The following is a 9,581-nucleotide window of genomic DNA, read 5'->3' as shown; positions in this document are numbered from 1 at the left end:
GTGGATTGTTAGTGCTGATACGAGGACAACGCAATATGAAGAAAAGCTCTCAATTTATCATGACCAGTTAATATCTGTTAATTATTTGTCTCCAAGTAAAAAATATGGTACTTGCTACTTTGTATTTTACCAAGTGAGGATGAAATTTATATTGGTATTGCCTTTTTAGCCCTTGAAAGAGGGAGTTGGATTTTGCCCCTGAGTAAGTTGTTCACCCAGACAAGATTTCTTCCCCAAGTTCTACTCCAGAGTGCATATCTAGTTTTATATGCTCAACGTTCATTCAAAAATAAGGACCAGCAAACAATAAGTTCTAGAGTTGCAGAGATTACTCATTTACTTGGATCCGAATGTGAATTATTTTTTCTGTTGTTCTCTAGAATTCAATTCTTTTTTCTTTTGTTGGGCTAACTAGGACAAACATTTTTGGGGCAACTTTTGCACTTGTACTTCTAGTGGAACAAATAAATTATTACAGTAATTTGTTGTCACGTGCTAAATTTTGCTCGGTTACTGCAGGCTTGTATGAGATCACAGTTATTTCTACTTTTCTAGTCTCCTTTTAAGGCATAATGAAATATATCTCATTTAACATCGCAATTTTGATCTCTCAAATAAATGAAAAATAAAAAATAAAAACTTTGCAATGTTTGCTTTGCATTCACAATTTGTGAACTACCAAATGTGATTTGGCAACATTCTCATGCTGCTCTCATAAACAGCTTGATGAAGCACAATACTTACCAAAGCACTACTTTAATCAAAATACGGGCTGATATAAACTCTTCATCAATAAACTAGGCAAAAGAAAAAATGCATTGTCTTACCATTATTCTCAACAGTGTCTGTCACTTGATCACTATTAATCCCATCGCTTTTATGGTCCGGAATCTAGTGTAGATCCTAACCCCGCACGAAATTCTTCTTTCCAGGCATCCCTCTCTGCTAATGTTGTTACACCCTTGCCTACATGTAGTTCTCGTTCCAATGGTACAGAGCTATCTACAACAACATCCCTCAGTTCTGCACCATACACAATCCAAACACACTCTTAACAAACATATAATGCAACACTACATCTAAATTGGAAGAAATAGACACCTGGAGACCAACCTGAAGACACCTGCAACCGGGTTTCGGTTTCGGCCGGAACCAAGGTAGTAAGAAGTGGGGTTTTCTCCCATGTCCACATAAGAATAGTTGTTGACATGAGCACTATAGTAATAAGGGAGATTTTTTTACCCTTCAATCCATTAAACCCTCCTTCCATTCTACCTACACCCATAACAAGACCAAAAATAAATTTATGTCTCTAAACTTAAACTTAAGCTTCTCAAAATCACAAAATATATGTATCTCTACACACAAAACTCAAATCTTCAACATCATATCCCAGAAGTACGTGCAGAAACATACACATACGGACATACCTGATTGAGCTGCCGAGGAGGCGGTGGAGGAGGATAACAGCCCGGCGGGGGTGGTAGATGGTGGGCGTGAGGTATCGGAGCAAGCGATGGGGACGGCTGGAGGCAAAAGTTTGGGTTGATGAGATTCAAACTCCTTCAGACTCTCACTGTCCAAAGTGTGAACTCCTCCCAAAGCTGCTCTGTGCTGCGGAATTCGGTCGGTCATCATCCTTTTTGATCCGGTTATGACACATGTCCACGCACTGTTAAAACCCAGTTGGACATCCACCACGCTCGCCCCATGGTACACACTAACAACAGTTGCCTTTGAAAAACGAGAGTCGTCTCTAGTCGGAAGCGAGTCAAGTCAATCTTCTTTTGGAAGAATGCAATGAATCAATCAACAGTGGTTCTCCATCCCTTCGAGTACTGATTGATCACAAATTCTAAATCTTCCTATCCTATAAATAGATTGTCATGCCTCACATAAAACTACCTATTTCACAACCCAGCACCACCCATATGTATCTCAGTCCCTTTAGTCCAAAGAAGAAACTAAAAATGGGGGGAGTTTTGGTTATGAAATTGGTTTTGATATACTCATTAGTTTTAAATTCCATGTCCATATTATGTTGTAGCTCCATGCAATTGAACCATCCGAGACTCGAAGGGAATGAGACGGATAGGCTGGCATTGCTAGCAATCAAAGCTCAAATACAACACGATCCGAACCAAGTCACAAGCTCATGGAATGAAACCCTTCATTTTTGCCTGTGGCACGGCGTCACCTGCAGTCGACGACATCGCCAAAGGGTGACGAAGCTGGAGCTGGGCTCTCAAGCTTTGGGGGGATCCATATCTCCACACATAGGAAATCTAAGCTTCTTAAGAGTGCTAATTCTCGAGAACAATAGCTTCACTCATCAAATCCCTCCTCAAATTGGGAATTTGCATAGATTGCAGGTAATGCATCTAAACAATAACTCACTTACTGGGACCATTCCTGCCAATATATCCAATTGCATCAAACTTATCAGTCTCTCTCTTAGTAAAACCAATCTAGTTGGTAAAATTCCTCCCAAACTGGGTTCCTTGTCAAAGCTTCAGAATTTTTCTTTGAATTGGAACAATTTAACAGGAGTGATCCCTCCTTCTTTGGGGAATCTTTCGTCTCTCGAGGGGTTTTCTGTTATAGAAAATAAATTAGAAGGAAGCATTCCTAGTTCTCTATGCCAGTTGAAAAGATTAATAAGTATCTATTTGGAGTCAAATAGGTTGTCTGGTATCATCCCTTCCTGCATTTACAACCTCTCTAGTATAGCTATTTTCGCCATAGGAGGAAACCAAATTCAAGGAAGTCTTCCATCAAACTTGAGCAATGCATTTCCCAACCTTCAAATCTTTACCATTGCCGAAAATCAATTTACTGGGGCCATCCCGTCCTCAATATCCAAGGCAACAAATCTTGTGTGGTTTCAATGTCCGTTAAACAAACTCTCTGGGCAGGTGCCAAATTTACGAAATCTTCATAACATTGTGGTGTTCAATGTCTATGGTAATAATCTTGGAAGCAGTAAAGATGGTGACTTAAGTTTTGTCTCAGAATTGATCAATGCCACACAGCTTATTGTCTTGGATTTCGGCCAGAACAATTTTGGAGGGACGTTGCCCAAATCAATATCCAATCTCTCAACCAATCTCCAACTGTTATCGGTTGGTGGAAACCAACTACAGGGAAGCATCCCAACTGGATTAGGGAATCTTGTCAACCTGCAAGCACTCGTTATGGAAGGAAACTCCTTCAAAGGTAGCATCCCCACATACATTGGGCAGCTTTCAAGGCTTGGGCGGTTGTATCTTAACAACAACCAATTATCAGGGAGCATCCCATCTTCTCTTGGAAATTTAACATTGTTAACAGTTCTCCAATTACAAGAAAATAATCTAAAGGGTAGCATCCCGTCCAGCCTAGGGAAATGCCACTGGTTAAACAAATTGGTTCTTTCCGGAAACAATCTGAATGGCACGATACCTCCTCAGGTTATTGGCCTCTCATCCTTATCAAGAGTTTTGGCATTGGACAGAAACCAGTTCACTGGTTCCCTTCCGATGGGGATTGGCAAGTTGAAGAATTTAGGTGTACTGGACGTTTCTGACAATTTGTTATCAGGAGAACTTCCCAGTAGCCTCGGCACTTGTGAGAGCTTAGAAGAACTATACTTGCAAGGCAACTTCTTCTTGGGACCCATTCCTTCTTCTATGAAGGATCTGAGAGGGATTCAAAATTTAGACCTTTCTCGCAACAATTTGTCAGGAAATATTCCACAATTTCTTGAGAATATGAACTTGCAGTACCTGAACCTCTCCTTCAACCAGTTTTGGGGAGCAGTACCAACTGGCGGTGTTTTTAAGAATGCAAGTGCTACTTCAGTTGCTGGAAATGCTAGACTCTGCGGAGGTATCCCTAGTCTTCGACTTCCTCTGTGCAAGCTTAATCAGTCTAAAAGAGAAGGCATGTCTCGTAGAATGAAACTAATGATCTCTTTAGTCTCCGGGTTCAGCCTTTTGGGACTGGTTGTGGTGCTGTCTCTTTTTCTTCTAGGTAAGAAAAGGAAAAAAACTAATTTAAGCACTCTAGAGAACTCTGTTTTGCAAGTTTCATATGCTACACTCCTCAGAGCTACCGATGGTTTTTCTTCAGCTAATTTGATCGGTGTGGGTGCTTTTGGGTTTGTGTACAAAGGAATCCTTACTGATGATAGAGTTGTTGTCGCTGTGAAGGTCCTTAACATGTTACACCGGGGAGCAGCTAACAGTTTCATGGCCGAATGTGAGGCGTTGAGAAATATCAGACATCGTAATCTGGTCAAGATCTTAACTGCATGTTCAAGTATTGATTTTGGCGGCAATGATTTCAAGGCTCTTGTCGAGTTCATGGACAACGGGAGCTTGGAAGAGTGGTTGCATCCATCTACTGGAACTGGAGAGGTAACAGAAGCACCCAAAACTTTAAGTCTTACTCAGAGGCTCAACATTGCCATTGATGTTGCTAGTGCATTGGATTATCTTCACAACCATTGTGAAACACCGATCGTTCATTGTGATCTCAAGCCAAGTAATGTTCTCTTGGATGGTGACCTGACTGGACATGTTTCTGACTTTGGGCTGTCAAGGTTTCTATCAGAACCAACCATGAGTGTTTCTGGAAATCAATTAAACTCCATTGGAATTAGAGGATCAGTTGGTTATGCTGCACCAGGTAATTTTCCTCATATGCTTCAGAATTTTTATCTTACCCTATCTTATTGTAGCATATTTCAAAAACCCTGAGAGCTATTTGATTTATGCACAGATGTAGTGACAAATATTTATGATATTGTTTAAACTGTAGAGTATGGTATGGGAAGTGAGGTATCCACATACGGAGATGTTTACAGCTTTGGCATTCTCTTATTAGAAATGTTTACGGGGAAGCGACCCACAGATTACATGTTCAGTGACAGTTTGAATCTTCATAATTGTGTGAAGACAACTCTCCCTGAACTTGTTTCAGAGATTTCAAAGTCACTAGTTTTTCAAGAAGGCACCACCAATGTCGCTGAAGCTCACAGGCACAGCCGATTGAGTGTGAGAGCACAGAAAATTGAAGAGTGCTTGACTCTGATACTTGGTATAGGAATTGCATGTTCTGTTGAATCCCCCACAAACAGAAAGGATATCAGTGATGTTGCATCTGAATTGCAATTCATTAGGCGCAATCTTCTCAACTAGAACCTTTCAAATTATTATGTTTTGTGATGGCTAATAAATTGTTGTATGGTTCTTGTATTCTGATTTGTTCTGTTTTTGAATTGTCTCTGATGTCCTGTTGCTACCATAGTGGTTCTTGAAATTTGCATGTTAATGTACTAAAATGAATAAAAAAGAGTACTGATACGTATTGTGTAAATTTGTATCCTAAATTGAAACACATACATGCATGATCCCATTCTGATCAATGAATCAAGCTAGAGCTGTCATGAGCTTGATCAGTTGTACTACAACATCCCGACATTCATTCGGTTGTGTTTTGATTTTGTATTTTTACCAAGTGACCATGAAATTGATATTGAGCATGTATTTTGTGCTGTGTAAGTGTGATTTCAGTGTTTCTGCTACAGTTGCTGGGAAATGAATAAAAATGAACAGTACTATTGTCTAAAGTAATGTGTCTCGATCAATCCAACGTGAATGAATTTTGTCTAACTAGATGAAAGTCTACCCCAAAGTCCATATGTGATTCACCTTCTTATCAACCAGAATAGATCATGCTTAGATTTAGAAAGTGTGACTCTTCAAATGGCAATTAAGTTCAGACTTTCGATATGGTAACGACAACCAGTGACAGTGTATTCTTTTTCTTTGGTAATAAACGTGTATTGGAAGAGAAATTGCACATGCCCTGTACAAACGAAACTCAGTGAAGAAATAAGCGTGGCCTTGTACACTTCTTTTCTGGGAAATAAAGGTGCACCATGCCAATGTTATGAACTTGCCTTGTTATGTAATCATGGCACTTTCCTATGTCCCTTTGGAAAACCAACAACTTGTTTAAGTATATTGGTATTGAGAGAGAATTGTAGAGAGAGATGTGTATTATTATTGAGAATAGGAGCCCTATATATAGGGATTACAAAGTACTAGTTCTAATGTTACAAGGAATACCAATCCGTGTAGGATTGGGAAATCTAGAACCTTCTCTCCTATTGCTACTCCTAGTTTGATAAGGCACACTAAATCAATATTCCTTCAACACTCCCCCTTGTGCCGCTTCAAACTTGGTGGTGACGCTTCATCCGTTGCCTCGTTAAAAACCTTGCCAGGTAACAAAAACCCTGTGGGATAAAAATAACCCTGGTCGAAGGACAAAAAGAGCACAACACGTCCTTCACTCTTCGAGATCGAACATGTAGACATCATAACTCCCCCTGATGTCGATATCTCCCCCTGATTGCTACAATCGTGGGAGTTCGGATAACTTTCTCAATCCGATTCTCTTCACATGTTTCTCGAAGGTGGATTTAGGTAACGACTTAGTGAATAAGTCCGCTACATTATCCTCCGATCGGATTTGATTCACTTCAATCTTTAGAAGTGATTGTTGTTGCTGATTATAAAAGAACTTAGGCGATATATGCTTGGTGTTGTCGCCTTTGATGAAACCTAACTTCATTTGTTCAATACAAGCTGCATTATCCTCATAAATGCATGTAGGTTCATCTGTGGTAGACTTAAAACCACAACTTCCTTGAATATGTCGAATCACAGATCTTAGCCATATACATTCACGAACGGCTTCATGTAGAGCAATAATCTCTGCATGATTCTAGGAAGTAGCAACAAGGGTCTGTTTTGTAGACCTCCAAGATATCGCAGTGCTTCTCATGGTAAAGACATAACCAGTTTGGGAGCGACCTTTGTGAGGGTCAGAGAGGTACCCTGCATCAGCAAAACCCATCAAGACATCATTGTCGTTTTGATGGAGGGAGATAGGAGGACACCGACCACCATGAGCGGCGGCGGCAACATGGCCGGCGGCCATTCCATGGACGGGGGCGTTATGCCTTTTGGGGTCCGATCCCAACTTTCCGTCATTCCTTTTCTCTCTGTAGGGATAGAATAGGCCCATATCAATCGTACCTCTTAGGTATCGAAAGATGGTCTTTACACCAATCCAATGGCGGCGTGTTGGCGCAGAGCTATGTCGAGCTAACAAGTTCACTGCGAATGAGATATCCGGTCTTGTGCATTGAGCTAAGTACAATAATGCGCCTATTGCACTCAAATAGGGCACTTCGGCCTCTAATGGTTCTTCGTCCTCATTCCTTGGACGAAACGGATCTTTTCCTGGCTCAAGACTACGACCAATCATGGGAGTACTCACAGGCTTTGCTTTATCTTCATGAAAGCGCCTTAGAATTTTTTGAGTATATGCAGACTGATGGACCAAAATTCCATCACTACGGTGCTCGAGTTCTAAACCGAGACAAAACCGTGTTTTCCCAAGATCTTTCATCTCAAATTCGGATTTCAAGTATTTAGCAGTTTCCTTTAACTCATCTAGAGTTCCAATTAGGTTCATGTCATCGACATAAACTGCTATGATTGCAAATCCGGAACTTGTTCTCTTAATGAACACGCATGAGCATATTTCATTGTTAATATATCCCTTCCCAATCAAGTAGTCACTTAGACGGTTATACCACATCCGTCCGGATTGTTTTAATCCATATAGTGAGCGTTTTAATCTTATTGAAAACGCGCTCCGTGGTTTAGAGCCACTTGATTTGGGTAATTGAAGTCCATCTGGAACCTTCATATATATCTCTGAATCTAGATCCCCATAGAGATATGCTGTAACCACATCCATAAGCTGCATGTCAAGTTTTTCGGAAACTACCAAACTGACAAGGTAGCGGAACGTTATAACGTCCATTACGGGAGAATATGTCTCCTCGTAGTCAATTCCAGGGCGTTGTGAGAAACCTTGCGCCACAAGGCAGGCTTTATATCTTACCACCTCATTTTTCTCATTACGCTTTCTAACAAAGACCCATTTATGGCCAACAGGCTTTACACTTGGGGGTGTCTGCGTTACAGGCCCAAATACCTGTCTCTTTGTTAGTGAATCCAATTCAACCTGGATCGCATCTTTCCATTTAGGCCAATCCGCTCTTCGTTGACATTCTTCAACAGAGCGAGGTTCGATATCATCATATTCTATGATTCCTTTTGCAACATGATATGCAAACGCATCATCAATTGCCATAGAATTTCTATCCATCATCTCATGTACACTAGTGTAATTTATGGAGATCTCTCTATTCTCTGGAGTTGGTTCTGACATTGGAGCGTCCCCCAATGATGTCTCTCGGACATAACCATAATCCTGAATATTCTCATGAGATGGATTATTCACATCGATGATTAATGGATTATTCTGTGCCAAACTCGCTTTCTTTCTTGGGCGAGAATCCATCGAACCTATGGGCCTCCCGCGCTTCCTGGCAGGAGCCGTGGGCCTAGCCATAACGTCATCATCATTGAGAGATGGGACGTTGGCGCCATGCTCATGCATTCTTGAGTTGGCGTTATGTCCTCTACTTTTAGGGACTTCAATCCTTGCAGGCACGTTTGCAGCAGGTATGTGTGATCTCGTCACTTTAGCGATATCAGAAAACGCATCAGGCATCGATTCTGCTACGTTCTGAAGATCGAGAATTCTCCGCACTTCAATTTCGGACTGTACGGTTCGGGGATCAAGATGAGACAGAGTGGGGACAGACCACGACAATTCCTGTCGTTCCTGTTGAACATTGATGTTCTTATCTCCCCCTAACGACGGGAAGACTGTCTCATCGAAGTGACAATCCGCAAATCTAGCGGTAAAGAGATCGCCTGTCAAGGGTTCTATGTAGCGGGTAATCGTTGGAGAATCATATCCAACATAAATACCTAATCGTCATTTGAGGACCCATTTTGGTGCGCTGTGGTGGCGCAATTGGCACATAAACTGCACACCCAAATATGCGTAAGTGTGAGACATTAGGCTCATACCCAGTCACCATCTGGGACGCAGAAAAGGGTTGAGTGGCAGTGGGCCTCAGACGAATAAGCACAGCTGCATGCAATATTGCATAGCCCCAAGCAGAAATAGGGAGATTGGTGCGCATTACCAATGCCCTAGCGACCATTTGTAGTCGTTTAATGGCGGCTTCTGCGAGACCATTTTGGGTGTGAACATGAGGAACAGGATGTTCAACATCAATCCCAATGGACATGCAATAATCATCAAAAGTCTTTGATGTAAACTCTCCAGCATTGTCTAATCTTATAGACTTAATCGGATGATCAGGGTGGTGAGCCCTTAAATTATTTGTGCTAGGAGTTTAGCAAATGCAGCGTTCCTTGTGGACAATAGCATGACATGTGACCAGCGTGTCGATGCATCAACCAATACCATAAAATATCGAAATGGTCCGCATGATGGTTGAATAGGTCCACAAATATCACCTTGGATTCTTTGCAAGAATGGTATATTTTCTTTGGTGTCCTTTGCATAGGATGGTCTCGATCCTAACTTTGCTAAAGAGCAGGCTTTGAAGAACGACTGATGGGCTTTAGAAACAACCA

The 9,581-nt window shown here is 41.3% G+C and overlaps 2 protein-coding genes across 4 annotated transcripts; one reads left to right on the top strand and one right to left on the bottom strand.

The window, feature by feature from the left end:
• Positions 1–626: 626 nt before the first annotated feature.
• Positions 627–2,091, bottom strand: LOC133714020 (uncharacterized). 2 transcript variants are annotated; one of them, XM_062140036.1, is made up of 3 exons: positions 1,431–2,091; positions 1,114–1,275; positions 627–1,002 (listed from the first exon to the last, which is right to left on the bottom strand). In XM_062140036.1, exons 1-3 carry the CDS (start codon positions 1,636–1,638, stop codon positions 878–880), a joined length of 495 nt encoding a protein of 164 aa, XP_061996020.1. In that variant the 5' UTR covers positions 1,639–2,091; the 3' UTR covers positions 627–877. The 2 variants fall into 2 exon arrangements, with proteins under 2 accessions (XP_061996020.1, XP_061996019.1); XM_062140035.1 differs by having other exon boundaries at positions 627–1,023; positions 1,431–2,083.
• Positions 1,700–5,237, top strand: LOC133714018 (probable LRR receptor-like serine/threonine-protein kinase At3g47570). Of its 2 annotated transcripts, XM_062140033.1 has the most exons (3): positions 1,700–1,835; positions 2,048–4,668; positions 4,801–5,237. In XM_062140033.1, the coding sequence occupies exons 1-3, from the start codon at positions 1,801–1,803 to the stop codon at positions 5,178–5,180; spliced, it is 3,036 nt and encodes a 1,011-aa protein (XP_061996017.1). In that variant the 5' UTR covers positions 1,700–1,800; the 3' UTR covers positions 5,181–5,237. The 2 variants fall into 2 exon arrangements, with proteins under 2 accessions (XP_061996017.1, XP_061996016.1); XM_062140032.1 differs by lacking the exon at positions 1,700–1,835 and having other exon boundaries at positions 1,887–4,668.
• The last annotated feature ends 4,344 nt before the right edge of the window (positions 5,238–9,581 follow it).

Source organism: Rosa rugosa, chromosome 6, assembly GCF_958449725.1.
Source record: "Rosa rugosa chromosome 6, drRosRugo1.1, whole genome shotgun sequence".
Lineage (NCBI taxonomy): Eukaryota > Viridiplantae > Streptophyta > Magnoliopsida > Rosales > Rosaceae > Rosa > Rosa rugosa.
The sequence above is the reverse complement of the archived record's forward strand: the minus strand, read 5'-3'. Positions and strand labels throughout refer to the sequence as shown.

Coding starts and splice junctions, on each gene's coding strand:
- LOC133714020 (XM_062140035.1), bottom strand. CDS start 1,638: ATGATGACCGACCGAATTCCGCAGCACAGAGCAGCTTTGGGAGGAGTT. Junction 1,276..1,430: donor CTCCTCGGCAGCTCAATCAG/GTATGTCCGTAT, acceptor TTATGGGTGTAG/GTAGAATGGAAGGAGGGTTT. Junction 1,024..1,113: donor CCGGTTGCAGGTGTCTTCAG/GTTGGTCTCCAG, acceptor TGTATGGTGCAG/AACTGAGGGATGTTGTTGTA.
- LOC133714018 (XM_062140032.1), top strand. CDS start 1,887: ATGCCTCACATAAAACTACCTATTTCACAACCCAGCACCACCCATATG. Junction 4,669..4,800: donor AGTTGGTTATGCTGCACCAG/GTAATTTTCCTC, acceptor TTTAAACTGTAG/AGTATGGTATGGGAAGTGAG.